Source organism: Musa acuminata, chromosome BXJ1-8 (genome assembly GCF_036884655.1).
Source record: "Musa acuminata AAA Group cultivar baxijiao chromosome BXJ1-8, Cavendish_Baxijiao_AAA, whole genome shotgun sequence".
Taxonomy (NCBI): Eukaryota; Viridiplantae; Streptophyta; class Magnoliopsida; order Zingiberales; family Musaceae; genus Musa; species Musa acuminata.
In genome coordinates, this window is record NC_088334.1 from 46701108 (window position 1) to 46719229 (window position 18122).

General features: G+C 34.8%; 1 protein-coding gene across 1 annotated transcript in view; it reads left to right on the forward strand.

The window, feature by feature from the left end:
* The window catches only part of LOC135588271 (phototropin-2-like), a 43352-nt gene extending 27319 nt beyond the window's left edge, over positions 1-16033 (forward strand). Inside the window, exons 15-24 of the mRNA XM_065080327.1 lie at positions 121-201; positions 3397-3500; positions 4626-4675; positions 5901-6007; positions 10236-10358; positions 12105-12156; positions 13640-13752; positions 14972-15112; positions 15196-15313; positions 15693-16033. Of these exons, the coding sequence (XP_064936399.1) occupies positions 121-201; positions 3397-3500; positions 4626-4675; positions 5901-6007; positions 10236-10358; positions 12105-12156; positions 13640-13752; positions 14972-15112; positions 15196-15312 (888 nt within the window). The 3' untranslated portion in view covers position 15313; positions 15693-16033. The remainder of the gene's footprint in view (positions 1-120; positions 202-3396; positions 3501-4625; positions 4676-5900; positions 6008-10235; positions 10359-12104; positions 12157-13639; positions 13753-14971; positions 15113-15195; positions 15314-15692) is intronic.
* Positions 16034-18122: the final 2089 nt, after the last annotated feature.

Sequence of the window (18122 nt, forward strand, 5' to 3'; positions counted from 1 at the left end):
AGTTTTTTTATGCTTAATTCACTGTAAAAAACTGATATACAAAAGGTGATAAACTACTAAAATTAGTGTAGGAATATACAATTACTCGTGAATTAGACTGACTCTTTGTGGATTTAACAGGTTCATCGAGCATGCGTAGAGAGGGAGATCTATTCACTATTGGACCATCCATTTCTTCCAACACTTTACACTTCCTTTCAGGTTTGCTCAAAAATCAAAACCACCATTTTATTTGTTTTCGTAGTAAATTAATTTATTAATATTCCATGCACTATGAAATACTTCAAAAATCATTGGGTTTACATATCTAAATGAGGAAGCCATGGTGCATAGCTGCATAGCCTTGACCTTATTATATATCAGTGGAGCAAAGCCATCAGTGTTACATTTGCAGTGATAAGTGAAGCAAAGCTGCATAGTCTTCACTCTTCACACAACCTTGTATAACATTTTTTATCATGTGGTGGTTCAAACAGTATAATATGAAGCTTTTGCATGCTTTTATCAAGCCATGCAAATTCCAAACCCTCACTGCAATTTAATTGGGTCTCAAATCCTATTCTTTACATTAGAACTTAGAAGTTTCTTTAATATAGGACATCCTAAAGGTTGCTAAGGGCTTAAGGGACTGAGAATAAAATTAGTGAAACAAGAAGAAAAAGGACAAGGCAGATATGAGAATATATAAAATGCACTCAGTTTACATTAGAACTATTTCAACAAAGAAAATTCAATTACTGCAGGTTCAAACATGTAATTTTGAAAGGAGAAAATGCATCAATTGAAGCACTTGTTTCCAATGATTGGCAGCTCCATCAGCATTAGGTTCTCAACAGTTTGGGTTTTTTGTGGATTGTGTATGGTGAAAAATGATATACGATAACAGGGGTTTGGGGGCTTTAGGACTGATATAATGGTATGATCTAAGAGGAAGGATAGGTTGAAGAGAGACAGGACAAGAAGATAGAAATTGGATGAATGTTATAGACTCACTCCAATCCTTCCATACTCACTTTGAGGAAACATTGTAGTCTCCTTCAATTTACTAGTATTGTGGGGAAAAAAATCATTCATTAATGTGTTGATGATCACAATTACAGTCCCTTTCACCCCTTTCTATATAGTATATACCACCATGTATCTATGAAAATTGTTTGTTCTTTCTATATTTTCATATTTGCTTTGACAAATAACCCTCCTTGTTGACAAAATTTCAAGAAAACTCCTGTCTTGTTTGTAATCTTCAATCAAACCCAAGTTTTAATTTTTTTCAACTTTTTCTCATTGTCTTTCTTTTTCTTCTTGTCATGCAATTTAGAATAGTAAAGTAGAAATATAGAAGATTTTGCCATGTGGCAACTTATAATATTTATAAAATCACCCTCTAAAGTGCTAAAATTGGTTTTTGAGTTGATTAAAATGAAAAATATGTTCATTTGATTAATCTCCAACCCAAAGGGATTCACAATTCTTCTTTCCATGCCTAATATAGTACTGGAAGTTGTCTCAATATCCATCATGCTTACTGAGCTTCCTCATCGGACACAGCATCATCATGTATCTGTAAACCAATGAATCAATTATACTGATTAATATCAATGTATTAGGCAATTCCAAGTATCATTTAGTATTTCTACAAAGACGTATTAAACCATACTGACTAGTGACTAGTGGGTAATATGTATCAGTTCAATAAGATTCTGGAGGTACCAACATTTAATACCTTCTTAGATACATCAAGAGATGCTGATCAAGTTGATCATGCTTTAGATTTAGACCTTAAAATATGAATCCTTTGTCAACTTTTATCGTAAAAGACAATTTTCAAATAACTACCACTTTGTTCTGATTTCTGGGTCTCAATTCTTTATCTAAATCATCTGTAGTCTCCTTTAGCATTCATTTAACATGTTTATATTGGAGGATATTGTTCTAGATCACCTTATAAGGAGCAGAATGAGTTGGACTTGCTAATTTTTTCCTATTATCTCTTTTAACCAATGGACCTAATTCTCAAGATTAAAGTTTCTGTAGAAGTTGTTCTTTTGTTTCCCTTAAAAGTCGATATAAATAAACAATTGCACATAATTAACAAATGTACCAAAAACATGTTCCAGCATTGTAGAGGGCTGTATTTATGCAGCCTTGATCCTTAATTCCAAAGAGGTTCATTCTAAATAAGTGGTATAACTTGAAATTGTGTTGCTCTATGACCCTTATTCTGTATTTGCACTCTCTTTCTAATTCAACCCAAGTTACATACTAGTTCATTAACCTGAATAGACATTATCCTCTGTGGCCTAAATTTAGAATGCTCAAAACCAAGCTATAAATGATATACCAATCAAGTCATATACTTCAAAGTTCTTGTTTACCTTAGTTCCAAATGTCGACTTTTGGGTTCTTTTATCTACCCTGTCAAATAATTTACATCCTTCATGGGGAACAGCATGAAATTTCCTGGTTTACGATGTTGTTTGTCATCTCATGAAAGCTTGATGTGATAACTATCGAGATGTCACACCAATAATTACACATCACTAATATTATTCTTCTGACCCAACAACTTAAATCTTCATTCATTTATGTACAACAAAATAAATTCAATGTAGTAAGAGCATCCAATTTAGTAATCGCTTGTTTGTTAAAGTTGACTGGATAAAGTCAACTTTATATTACATCTCCAACATGTCATTTGATATTAATTTGATTTGATTGGTGTTCAGAATCCTGACAAATTATCCTCAAATTCTCCATTTTTGTTTTTTCAAAAGTGATCCATGTAAAAGAGTGTCAACTCTTATACGAAAAGAAACTAAAGTGAATGATTCAAGCAAGATTATGCAAGGCACTAGGATTCTGTATGCTAGTCAGTAAATATTAATAGTTCTAACGTTCTATCTGCCTTTATGCAAAAGTCTCAAAACTGTAATTTCACTTGCTAGATTCTCTAGGAATGTGATGTTGTTGCATGAAGCCATGAACTTCATCTAATTAATCCCAATATATGAATTATGATGCATGTGTGAAAATGCATTCTTTGCTACTTGAAATCTTATCTTTAGACAATTCCATGACAAAGCTGTAATTCATGATAGAATCCTAATATGGATATAAAAGAAAGTCACATACAACATTTGAACATCTATACGTAGATATTTATTGACTTGTCTTCATCTTTCACTTGTGTTCATTTTATCTACTGTCATAACTACAATCTTGGTTCACACTTTCTGGTTCCTCTAGTTGTGTTTGATCCAACCACTGATTTATCTTTGAGAGTACTTTGATGCACTATGGTATTCATATTGGTGTATCTAAGTTCACTAGTTTTCTTATTGCTAAATGGCCTTTGTCAATCAAATCTAAGTTACTGATTTCTCTTATATTCCTTAGACCACAACACACGTCTGCCTAATTACAGACTTTTGTCCTGGAGGAGAACTATTTGCATTGATTGACAAGCAACCTATGAAGATTTTCAAAGAGGAAGCTGCGAGGTACAACTAAAAAGTATAAGAAATGTTTACATAACCATGTCTTAACCAGTTAAAATAGCTGTTTTTCTTCTGTCAGTAGGAGAAAAACCTGTACATTGACATGCACATGCATATGTTGATGAGTGTATTCATCCATATAGGCACTCGTAAGAGTACTTATTCCATTGTGACCTAGGAATTATGGATTTGACTAGTCAAAATAGTTTTTCCATGTGCAAAGTATGGTTCTTTTCAGAGCTTTTAAATATTGGAGACTTGATTATTATGCTACCCTGTAGATTTTCCCTCCCCAAAACTATGCTTTGCTCTATGAACCAATCATAACATATGAAAGATTGATACTAAATATATATATATATATATATATATATATATATATATATATATATATATATATATATATATATATATATATATATATATATATATATATATATATATATATATTTATATGCATGTATGTATGTATGTATGGATGTCAAAACATGTTAAAATAAGAAGATGCAATGTGGGTACAACAATAAAGATTTTGGGCACAGAATGTTATATATGATATATATATATATATGGCAAAATTTTGGCATCCATTTAGTGTGTTAAGGTATGCAGTTTTATATTATGACAAATAATAACAAGTAATTAAGTAATAATTTAACCTATTCACCATGAGAAAATTAGTCATAACAACATGTTAGTAAGATAGTAGCAAGAACTTGTGATGAATGAATATAATTATTTTAATTTTATGAATCCAAATTTTTGCTTAATACTTAATAGCAACAACTACAACCTATATCCAGTACTATAATCAAGAACTTAGCAATAGAAAAATAAAGTTCTCCATGAAATTAAAACAAGACCGTCTCAATCAGCTTCTCATGGTGTATCCAGAACAAGGTTACTAGCACTTATTAATTGGTGTATTATAGTGAATATTGGAGCCATTTAATCAAAGAAATGCTATGATAATTCTTAAATATATTTAATCAGGTTTGCAGGTTTTCTGGAAATATTTCTTGAATGACTGATGTTTGTGATTTAATATCATGCAAAATAGTTCTTGTATATAGTTGAAGTTATCTTGTTTCTTATTATCTCTTTTTTTGATATTCAAATAATTTTCAGGTTCTATGCAGCTGAAGTTGTGGTTGGTCTAGAATATCTTCACTGCCAAGGTAAATCAGTCAACTAAATCATGTGTGCAGTTCCACAACAATGTTCATTTAACTCCAGTATCAACATTTCAAGAGATTTCTAATTGTTAAATTTTCTTCTAGAAGATCTTATCAGTTGCAATTATTGATAAGAAATTCACCAATAGTATGCATATTGTCATTTTTTTTCTTTTTTGTATAATCTCATATTTCTTTAAAAATGTATATATCTTTCTTAATAGGAGGAAAAGTTGCTCCTTCACTTCCTCTTTTTTCTACTCTAATTGATGTTGTAGTCAATGATGTATGTTCTGTTACCAAAACCATCCAATATGATATGCAAATAATTTGATATATCAGTTAGTGATGGCTCAATGATAAAAAATCAAAAGAGGATAATGGGGTCCCAGTTTTGTCTCATGGTCAAGACCTTACAATTGTCAGCCTGTGAGGTGGAGGGCTTGCCAAAGCAAGAGGCGCCACCGGATTTGGTCAGAGGTGGCAGTTAGAACAGGTTATTGGAGGAGATGGGAGAGGGGGGTGTCACAAAACAAAGAATGTGGAGATTAGGGCTTGGGTTTGGCCACTTGATACTTTCAATTGAAATTGAACAACTAGGACTTCAACTAGTTTCAACCAAGACCGAGTGATGTGGTGCTAAATAAGTGGTATAACTTGAAATTGGGTTGCTCACATTCTGGTCCATTGTCCAAATGATACAGGCACATTGATATGAGCCTTTGTTGATTTGGATTTCCATAGCCAAGAATTTAGTAAAGATGGTGACTCTTGTGTAGGAGGTTTCCACTAATGTAGGGTCTGGGTACAGAGAGTTCAGACATATTTGGAGGGTTGACATATGCAGTTTTACCCAAGTATAGAGACCGTTTCCATGACTCAAACCTTAATCATCTAGGCTGCAAAGGAGCAACCCAATTGTTGTATCAAGGCTCATGTTGATATTCACATTACAAATTCAACAACAAGAATCATTAGTAAGATTCATTTTGAGGCAAAAATTCACTTTAATATTGAAAATGTCATTACAAAATGCTGTTGACAGTGCTAAAATTACTATTGGCTCTACACATTTATGTTCAAATAAAAAATTGATTGCTACATGGTTTATCATGTAGGATATTCTCTCTTCATTCTTTGCATTGCCAATTGTTTGCATTTGAAGTGCTCAATTCACAACTAAAATGTAAAATCATGTCTAACAACTATTTCTGTCATTTTCACATAGGTATTATATATCGTGATCTAAAGCCTGAAAACATCCTACTCCAGAAGGATGGGCATGTCGTGTTGACAGACTTTGATTTATCATTCTTGACAAACTGTAAACCACAAGTATGCTCTCTGATTCCATTTCTTAACATGGTTGGCTTTTATATACATACTCTATCTCCTTTCTCTGGAAGTGTCATTTACTGTCACTAAGAAATGTAACCTTGCTCTGCTCGCTCTACAATCTAAACTGATACTTTTGATTTGTACTTTTCTTTTGTAGTTCAGTAGTTTAAACTTTAAATACTACAAATTAGTTGTATAGTGACTCTATCAAGAACAAAGGAAATTAATTAAAATAACCTTTAAATTTATAACAAATAAAAAGAGGTATATCTGAAACAAGTTCAATAAACTGAGAGACATAAATGATTGATAGAGAATGCGAGATGTATAATACATTTAGCATTGAGATCCTTCATGAATTATAGACTAACCTAGTAATTTATATGTAGTAGCATTATGTGGCACAAATTGTTTAAGCCCACTCAAATTAGTAGTAATTAGTAAATATATTAAGTCATAGATAGCTGCGTGATACTCAGGATCAATACATTAAATCATAGATTGTGCATGCCATATCATGGATTTAGGTACCAATCTATGTTTACTGACATTGTCATTCCTACATAGTATCAGTGCAGGATCAGATGAATACCAAGGACATTTATGATCCATATATATGCTATATTACTTGGTTATTACACCACTGATCTACTAATCTAACAATGATTGTGTTGGGGCCTAGCTACAGGGCCCAAAAGTATTATTAGTAACTGACCATCAAAGTCATATATACTAGCAAAATCTTCCTCATCTTCCAAAGTGGGACCATTAAGGAGTCACACATCCATTTCTAGCTAGTAGTGTTTTTGGTTGGATTAAATGTGTTGAATAGAAAGAATTCTATAATTTGGTTTTCAATATAGAATTTTTAAAGGAAAATTATAGGCCACAGTAGTTCTTGGTCAAAACAAGCCAACAAAATTCTTGTATCCTATTGATGAAAAATGCCACCATATTTTTATTATGGTTTTTGGCTATTTTAGTATTTGAAAAGGATTGACCATGATTTAAATTAAATACTGGCATTAAAGGTAATATATGAAGACTAAATGCCAAAACCAAGGAATGATGTCTCATGTCAATTGGTTATATCGGTCACTAGGCAAATCGGTATGTGTCGGTTAGTGTTGGAGTTCCAAAAAAGGGCCAAAAAGATAGCTAGAAATTAAAAAACCCTATTTCATGGATTTTTGTCCTAATTTTATATATATATAAATTATATTAATATAAGAATAAAATGTATCTAAGCCATAAGAGAATAGAAATTCAAGGTTATATAGATGAACAATTATCTTTGTCTTTTCAGATATGTCGAGGAACAACTTTGTCACACAATCCTCCGAAGGAATGTGCTTTTGTTTATCTTTAGTCACTTATAGGAAAAAGAGTTATATGTTAGATTAGATTCAAAAACTTTAAAATTTAAATAAAATAATTAATTAAGATAATATTATATATACTTTCTTCTACCACTAAAGTGGATGACTGAAATCATGGAACAAGGTCCTTAATCCTATAAAGTTTCATGTCAATATGGCTGGTTTGTTGAATCCAATATTGGAACTGCTCAAATGACATTGTACTGGTAACCCATGTGTTATTGATCCATCAATGTGGAAACGATCATTGTCTCATCATCATTAATTACACATGACTAAAGAGCCCACTGAGGTAAGTATGACTATAGTACATAGGGCTATGGAGGTTGGAGTGCACTAGAACTTCAACTATCATCACTGACCTATTGCTTTGTAATGTAGGAATGATCGAACTAAAAAAAAAAAGACTAACTATCATCATATAATTGTTGGCTATAAGAATCTTTGTGATGTGAAGGCTACGAATACAATGAACTCCTATGAGTGTCCATATCATATAGGTCTGACTAATCTATTCATAGTCATTGATTATCTTTCCCTTACCTTTATCCTTCTGGCCATAAATAATGTGTAGACACTCGAGCTCCATGATCTGGGTGGCATACATAAGGTGCTTTTCCTTCATCCATGCCCTATCCTACGGCTAAGTAGCTGGAATAATCGACTATCGCCATCATCACCATCAATCACTGTACAACTATTGTTGTTGCTATTATTTCCACAGACCTCACATATATGGATTATGAGGGAGATGGTGTCTCATCATCGGATTGAAACTATTATTCAACAATCCTTTTAAATGGATCTGTCGATACTACTACCTTCCTCTTTTTCTTTTCATATTGGGCAAACATCTATGATATGCCACCACTACTACTACCTTCTCATCCTCATCACGGTCATCATCTTCTCCACCTACAATTATGCCTTATCCTACTCCTCTTCTCTTCCTCCAACCATCTTCTCTCCCTCTTTCTCTTTGGTCCAAATAGTATCGAATGGTTTGAGTTCGAATACATGGATTTATACCAATATCATATTGGTTTGACTAGTAAATAAACTTGAGATAGGATGGAGATTTTGAAAACTTGTTATAGATATATCCCGATTTATTATTTAACAAGATGAAGAAATTGATGAATATATTATTCATATTCTAAAGTTGGATGAAGTGGAGAGGGAGATCAATGGTTTTGTGTCATCACAGGATATCCCTTAGATTAAGAGAAAATTTTCATAAGACAGTAATTTTTAAAAAAAATAAGATTAATAATTAGTCAAAATGATAGGCAGTATCTATAAGATGTCAGTATGGTCCAAATTATCTCCCAAGATGATTTCCCATTCGGTAGAGTTCCCTAGAGGCAAGATGGTGGGCCTCATTATTAATAGTTGTAGGAATATGTCTAAAACAGACATTATTGACCTCCATGATCAAGTTCTAAATGTTACGAAACAAGGAAATGATGTACCAAGGTACCTTGTTTATATTAGTGACAAAATTGCTGCATCTTAAGGAGTCCAAAAGGAATATAATTTACCGAAAACCTAGAGAATTGGCTTAGAGTCCCTTTAGAATGACAATTTATTCAGCTTGAGCAGGACAAAATAGGGAGAACAAACCAGCATATATTTTACTTGTTGATCCTTTAGGATGAATCCAGGCACCATCACATTCTAAAAATGTCGTTAAACTCAGATGGGATAGTGTTGTTTTTAACAGTTTTGGAATTACTTATCCTCTCAGATTCCTTGCCAAACTGATGAAGATCATTGATGGATATAACCACCTTTCTCATAAGGGAAGAGGTTGTAACCTGAAGGATGCGAAAGCAGACACTGTTTCAGTTTAATCAAACATGTCACAAGGAAATATCAATTATGCTACGAAGGTGGGAGAGTTGTACTGATTCAGAGGTAGAGGGTTTTTGAAGCCAAGTACCTTAGTGTCAATTGTTAAAGTTGTAGAAGTTAACTTTGAGGTGGTTCTTCGCAATCTCCCAAAAGTCAAGGACAAACTGACATTTGAAATAAATATAATTGGTCAGTTATAAATCCAACTATAGTTTATAACTTTGCATATCTAAGTGTTGGTCAGTTTATGCAATATATACAAAAATATGTGTAGCTGAAATTCTTCATGTACTGGTCACTACATGAAGTTAAAAAAAATATAGAAAATATATTTATCTATTTGTAAACAATTAAGTGTAAGTCCAATGAAAAATAAATTATGAGAGGAATGTTTAAGATGATGTGAATATGTTTAAAGGAAACCTTAAGATGATATGGTCAGATGAGGCGTTTTGATTAGCAATGTGGTGCCATGACAGATAGATGGACAAATAAGAAGACTTGCATAGATACAAAAGAGGAGATTTGAATGTTCTTGAATTAATTAGAAAGGCCACCTTTTATAAAGCTCAATGACATGAAAAGATTCATGTAGCCAATCCAAAATAATTGGGTGACTTAACTACTTGTTGTTGGAGTTTACAATAAACTTTAATTGTTATATCCTATTTAATTTTCTCTGTTTCTCTCAAGATGGACTAGAATCAGATATCTAAGGATTACAACTAAGCATATCTCAATGTTCTTTAACTGCAATGTATCTGGATAATAAATTATCTAAGCAACACTAAGAAGACACGAACAACAGATATTGAAAAGTTCACAAGTGACATTAATTCTATCAGGATAAAAGATATTTTGCCGACTTGTGAATACTTTGTCAACTGAAATATGTATATTTAGATTATTTTGGTCTTTAATTCTCTCATTGATTGGAGTATTTTCATAAGTTTTTCTATTCTGAGAAATCTTTTTTATATTGCCTGATGCAGGTGGTAAAACAATCATTACCCTCAAAAAGAAGAAAATCGAGAGATCATCTTCGTCCAACCTTTGTAGCAGAACCTAGTACTCAATCAAATTCATTTGTTGGAACAGAAGAGTATATAGCTCCAGTATGGTCTTCTCTCCTGCTTGTGATACTTTAGTTGTTTTTAACTTTTTACAATGACACAACTTAAATTAAGAAATACCCTTCTAGCATCATGCTTATAGTTGACTTTGCTTTTATGTCTTTCTTTCTTTCTCACTTATTTGCTCTCTGTTTTATATCCTCTAACCTCTGTTCTTAGTTTCAGATTTCCTCTATTTTATACTGAATCCAATCCATTTAATGGCTTACCATGCTTTTTCTTTTGGCACACATATACTCATGATGAATTATATTAAATTGCCACAACTGCTGCATATTTTGTTATCCTGATGCATATTTCATTGCTGAAATGTCTTCGCTGGTTTCATTTTCCATCAAGTCAACAATATTACTGCATTATTCGGTTGTCCTAAAACCTTTGCAGCATCCACACCAAAAGGATGTCCTTGAGCTGGTCATCAGTTGCAATTGTCATACATATGTAGCAATTTTTACAGATATGTTATAAGTCATCTTGAATTGCGATCAGATATGATCATACAAGCCTCATATGCAAGGATATAAAATCATGGTTAAACTGTCAAAATGATCGCATATAAGTTTCACAAAAGTGAACTTTTACTATAAACGACCTATAGACTGTTCATTTTAGAATGAAACAATAGACAGACATGGTGAGAGGCTTTTAGATTTGAACATTTTTAAATATGGAAAATATTGGAAGATTTTCATAATCTTGGAAGATTTGTGGACAAATTTTAGCCCTCTTCGTGCGCATTTGAAGTGAATAGATATACCCAAATTTGCTCAACCTTAACCTACTCAACATTACATGCTTCACACAACAAAGATTTACTATTTATAGTCCATGTTACTAGAGTTCTAAATTATTTCTGGAGACCTCAATTTTATTCATTTCATCAACAAGATTCAGATTGTTATTCATTGTTTCTACTTTCTTCCATTTTCATAAGATTGTTTGAGCATTAGTTCTACTGGTTCCTAAACTAATATCCAGATAGATCAGGTTTTGATGTCTTTGATGAAAACGTATATGAGAATTATAGTTTGACTTTGAAGAGGAATTTCGATTTGTGGAAATATGAGCAGAAAGCATAGGATTTTATAATATTGTTTGAGCATTAGTTCTACTGGTTCCTAAACTAATATCCAGATAGATCGGGTTTCATTGTCTTTGATGAACATGTATATGTGAATTATAGTTTGAAGAGGAATTTCAACTTGTGAAAATATGAGCGGAAAACATAGGACAAACATTAAGATACTGCTGATATCATGGGTTGCAGATGCTGATTATTTCTATGCAGTTTAGCTGGCATATATAATAAATGCACCAGTGGCCTGCTAGTTGGCATGTACCATATTGGCACATTATCTGCATGTCTCTTTGACTAAAACCATGACATAATTCATAAATTTAAATACGCATTCTGGTGGATAATACAGAAATCCGACTTCCAAACAGAACTTGTTATACTGCAAGAATAGTAAGGAAAATTTTTCTTGTAAGCTGTTGGTATATCAAAAAGCAATCCGCCACGTTGTTGTTTTGATTTTCAGTGTAATTCTGTCTGAATCTGATCTATGTTGTGTCTTTTATCACCAAAATCTCTTCACGAGTCGCAGATACTTTTTATGATTACTTTCATTATATCTTTGAAATATTACTATTAAGTATAATTAGTTTCAAGTACTTGCTTGCTTCTTTTGTGATTGTCTTATATCTCCTAAAATCTCTTTCTTTCAGGAGATTATTACAGGAGCAGGGCATAGCAGTGCCATTGATTGGTGGGCTCTTGGTAAGCACATGCACACAAGGCATAATTGCTAATTTGTGTTTCTTTGCTTAAGCATGTATTTTTTTATCAAATCTTTCTATTTTCACAATCTAATGACCTAATTATGTCAATCTAAGTTCGTTAGTGGCAAATAGAAGGTACTATAAAGTTTTTTTCAGACAAAAAAACCATGCTAGAATGATTGTCAATATTAAAAGCAACATATATTCGAATTGTAAATGTTGAAGGACAATAGGTAGAATGTTAGGCCAACTTAACCTTTCTACACCTAATAGCTTGTAAAAATACTTTTCATTAGAAATAAGTAGACTGAATAGTACAATAACTTCATATTGCAACAAATCATACCCTCACACCAAATCCACATCTCTGTAGAAACATCACCAACAACTTCTACAGTGACACAAATTACAGATACTTCATATTTGTTCACTTGATTTTGTAACAGCTAAAACAATCAGAAAAATCCAGCAACTCAGTGCCTATATCTGCTGAATCATTAACCTTGGCATCATCTTTCTTATTCCATAACCAGGGATATTCTGACTAACACCAGACTCAAGTCATCTCCAAAATGAGATGGAAAGTCCCAATATTCTAGCAGATCCGGTATCCTTTTTCTTAAGGCAAACTGGCTGCATTATCCTTAACTATAAAATTCATAGAAAATTTTGACATAACCGCATTAACAATTTTCTTGATAATAGTCTGGTTAGGTTTTCATCTTTTTTATCTTTATAGATGTGATTGTTTCTTCCTAGTCAGATTACAAACTGTGGCAGCCAGCAACAGAGAACTAAAATTGTTGATTAAAGCCTTGCCTTAATGACATGTAGAGAATGAAAGAGCCTCTTGTTATACAATCATGTACTTCTGTTAATCTTGCTGAACTTTATCAGTTTCTGTTCCTACATATTCTTACTCACAGGAGCATGAGATCTGTTAGTCACAATACTGCTGCTGCAACATACAAAACTGGGATTCTATGCAACACCCTTTATCATCAATTTATCGTGTGTCATCAGCATGCCATTAACAGCAAAGCTAAGAACAAAGGCAAACTTTGGATTTCTTTTTCCATGGTGCACCATATGGTCCTGCACCATTTAACTGGAGAAATTTTCTCAAGCATCTTTCACAGCAAAACCTTTAACTAACTAATGTTAGATATCCAGGTCTCTCTGTTTTCAATATTTGCAATCTGAATCTTCTTTTTTTATTCCAAGTAGCTTCTGTTTCCTGGTCAACAATAGGTGGAAAAAGCCATTTTGCAATCATAATCACACGAACAATTATATAGATCACTGAATAATCATGTCAGCAAAAGTCACCTGGATAAGACAATCATGCCAGCATGAATTCCAGATCATTGACTAAGAATCTGCCTTGTAGTAATCCAAGGAACAGTCCTTATTTCAATCAAAATATTATTCTGTGAGTTCTCTTTTTTGCCTTTTGTTGACTTCTTGTAATTAAAATGCAGGAATCTTGTTATATGAGATGCTGTATGGCCGTACACCTTTCAGGGGGAAAAATCGGCAGAAGACCTTTGCAAATATTCTGCATAAGGACCTCACATTTCCTAGTAGCATTCCAGTAAGAAATTTTACCCCACAATCAGGTCCTACTGTTTATGGCATATAAATGTAATATACACCTGCATCATATTTAGTACCTTCGCTTCAATATATCCAAGACTCTTGCTTATGGCACTATGAGGTTATTCTGTCACCATACCTGAATACAAAAAAGCTGCAAATAAAGCTTCTCCCACTGAAACAAAGATTTCTGTCTAATACAATCAAAGGTTTTCAGTTCAAAAACTATAATGGCAGCCGATCTTCCCTTTCTATGTTGATGCCAATGGCGCCAGTCATAAGCTTCAAATTTCTTTAGCAGCTAATAGAGCACAAAGAAATAGAAATGGCTGCCCTGTGAAGATCAAAATGGGGTTTTGATAGCAGCTTCACACTTCTATTCATTATTCCCACTACAAATTTCTGTCCTGTCAATAGGATTCATTATTCAGTATGTTGTTATGACTTAATAATACCCTATGTTCAATGACTGAAAATCTTAAATGCTCTAGAAATTCATAATTTAGGACTTAAAAGTTAACCTTATTTAGGTAATATTGTTCACATCACATATTTTGATAAGCTTTCAGATGTCCTTCGACAGATATCTTCGAGAACATGGATTGATTTTTTCTGAGTATAGTACAATGCCTTTTGAACATGGGTTAAGAAAAACAAAAAACAGCCTTTGCTATGAGCCTTTTTTGTGCCTTATTTTTCTTTACAAAAAAAATGTTGACCCTCTGAAGTGCAATGTGGTGTTCTTTGCATTGTCCACCTACTACAGCTACTTTAGATCCAATGGCTTCCAAGAATAACAAAATTTACCAATATCTCTTCACTTTGACTCCTATAACAAATACAGACTGTTTTTTCTGTGTTTTTGATAAAATTGGCCCTGCTACACTAGAAGAGATAATAAAGAGCTTACACACACACAAAAATTTCATTAGCAACCCTCTTAATTAGTGGCAACTGACCCTATGAGCACAGAGTGCACATTACACAGAATGATAGAATGCAAATTAGATAGTTCTGTTACAGCTATTTATTCTAGATTGTATTATAGAAACATACAAAGCAAGCATGTTAGAAGATGTGGTTTTCTATAGATCCAGGGTCTTTAGTTTGGGAGTATTGTTTTCTTTGTTCTCTTGCTGAAAATTCAGCACTTCCAATCTCAACATGGAACTTATGGAAAGACAATTTCTTATTTGGTGATTGTTTGTGTTTGACAGGTTAGTCTTGCAGCCAGGCAGTTAATCCATGGATTACTCAACAGAGACCCTGCTAATCGTTTGGGATCAAAAACTGGAGCCAATGAGATCAAACAACACCCCTTCTTCCGGGAGATTAATTGGCCACTTATCCGCTGCATGGTACTTTGTTTCACTATTATTATTGGACTTCAGTAAGCAATCATATAAACTAGTATCCAATTGATGTGCTTCCCTTTCCACAGACTCCACCAGAGCTGGATGTTCCACTTCAATTGATCGGAAGGGAACCTGATCCCATGGTGAATGATGTACAATGGGACGACGAACAGACGATCATACAAGGTCTAGAAAATTTATGAAGTGAGTACCACCAAAAATGACAAAGCTATACACATATTCTGTCCCTAGACCAACAAATAAAAGGAAAAAGCATATTGAAAACCAGTAGAATCAACAAAAACATCTAGCACATTGAACAAAAGATGATCATCCAATTTTATGCCATAAACATTTGGACAAGTTAAAAGGTCTTTGAAATCGGAGATCTGCTAAGAAAATCTTTGGTAAATCAAAAATTTGTTCATTTCCAAGGAGATCAAGGCAATCTTGAATTTTGTGCTTTTTTCTAAGTTGAGATCATTGTTAATATCATCAACAATTTTGCTGTTTTATTTTTGCCAGTTGATTGGAGAAACCATATGAATTATGATTGCTTATTGACTACTTGCATTTGAATCAGATTAACAGAGCTGAGAAGATGAGGAGCTAATGAGATCCGAAACAGCCCAAAGCTCTCTTATCTCACAAATGATCAAAGTCTGCTACTACATGGATAATTTTGATGAAAATATAGAGGTCATCATGTACAGGAGAAAAAAGTGATGATTCTATCATGATCATCTCTGTATGAGTGTTGTGAATAAGTGATAGATTCAGGACAGACCATTAATAGATGTAATTGCTCCCATCTGGGATCATAAAACAGCATAAACATATGAGTTAATAAGCCCATTTATGGGGATGATGATAATAATTTCATGCTCCTCCTATCTAACTAAATAGTAAGTTTGGTTCTTGTTATCTTTGTAAGCATATAATTATGTTATATACCAGCATTGGGCTTTTATCCAATGACGTCCCCTAATTGATTTTACTGATAACAGATAAAATTTCTCTAACTATTTGAGGAAATTTTTATATTCTATTGAGGGAAATCCTCCCTCCTAATTTGTATAAATAGGAGAACGATATGTTAATGCAAGCTTCTTTAATAAAGCTTCTTCAATAATTCTTCTTATCTTCTATTCTTTTCAATATGGTACCAGAGCAGATGAGACAAGCAAGGCTCCGCGGCTATCGAAACTTGTCATTCACCATATCCCTTGCCTCTACAAAAAAGGAGGGAACTCTTTTCCATGCCCTCGGCAGTGGATCCCTCTCTAACCACTGCCCGCTCCTTCCTTCTTCTCCTTCATACGGCCTTCTTCTCAATCCTCAGCTCCTGTTAAGAGTAAATCGCTATAGGTTTCTCCACCAAATCGATGTAGCCTTCTCCTCTACTACAGCTTTCTCTTCTATTGTAGCATCGTTACAACTATCTCCTCTGCTGTAGCATTACTACTCCTCAGCTGCAACTTCCTCCTCTGCTGTAGCCACCACCATCGTTGTCGCAGTCGCAGCAACAGCAACAGCAGCGAACCCTCCTCAGCTCATAAATTGTTTGCTTTGCATCAATCCAAGATTGATATCCTTGATAAGAGCACCATCTTATGAGGGCATAATAGCAGATAAGATTTCAAGAAAATTTCACTATTCTATTAAAGGAAATTCTCTATTCTACGTAGGAAAATCTTCCCTCCTAATTTGTATAAATAGGAGAAAGATATGTTAATACATTTAAGCTTATTCAATAAAGCATATTCAATAAAATTTTTTTAATAATTCTTCTCATCTTCTATTCTTTCCTAACATTTACTACCATAAAAATGCCCCTCTGCCTTCCACCGATCACTGGCGTCGCATGTCGCCTTCCCCCATCGTGAGTGGTGCCGCCTGGTACCTTCGTTCCCTGCTCCCACCGCGAACGGCACCGCCCACTCCGCCTTCGCCCTTGTTGCCCCACCCCTTCTCGTTGGCGGCAAGGAGCTCTACCTCCTCGTCGCCGCTGCAGAAGGTGCCGCTCATGGGGCCCCCGCCCTTCCGACCCCGATCGCACCCTCGGCGTCATTGCCTTCCTCGCGGAGGGAGCTCTTTGATCGCGAGGAAGATCCCGGTGCGGAGGGAGTTGTTCGACCGCGACGATGAGAAAGATGGAGCGATGAAGGGCGGGGTGGGTGACATCGAGGGTGCGATGAAGGTCTGAAGCGCGGGGCCCCACGAGCGATATCGCTTCCGATAGGCAACGTCGGTGGCTGATGGAAGACGGAATACTAATTGGGCAACGTCATCGGATGAAAGATGTCCCAAATCCTTCGTATGCTGCACGATGTGACATCCTACGGAAGAGAGCTACATGAAAGATGAGGACGTGAACAGCTCACGAAGCCGAAAGCATGGAGATAGGGGAGACCAGACTGTAGACGAGAGAGATCAAAAGCAGTGACAGCTTTCCAGCATCCAATTGGTGCCAGCATGCATGCGTCGTCCCATCAGAGTGACATCCAGGAACAGTGACGCGCTCGTCGACCTGCCAACTCGACTTCTCCTCGCCTCTCCGTTCAACACGCCATGGCAAAACCAACCAGTTTGATCGGGAAAGGAACAAACAACACCCAATGATGAGAGTCTGCATGTGGACATGCAGAAACACGACGAGGCTTGATTGATGCCGTGCCAACTGGCAATTCATTTCCGGCCTCCAGGAAGCGTCCGGGTGGTATCAGGTGGAGCCATGGCCGTAAAGGCAGGGCAATAGCTTTAATGGGAACACAGGAACTGAGGGACGGATGGATGGAGGACCAGTGTGTGAATCCTCGGCCACTTCATACGCTGCGCGTTGTCTTCACCGTTGCCGCGTTATTCTGGCCACTAATCTCGAGCGCTCGAGGTCGTCAATGGCAGGCAACCTCGGAACCTTTTGCACATACAGCGATGTAGACGGATGACATCCTAGGCAAAGAGGTTTCCCATTACCTACATGATGACTCCAGCTTTTGATGAAGATAAAATC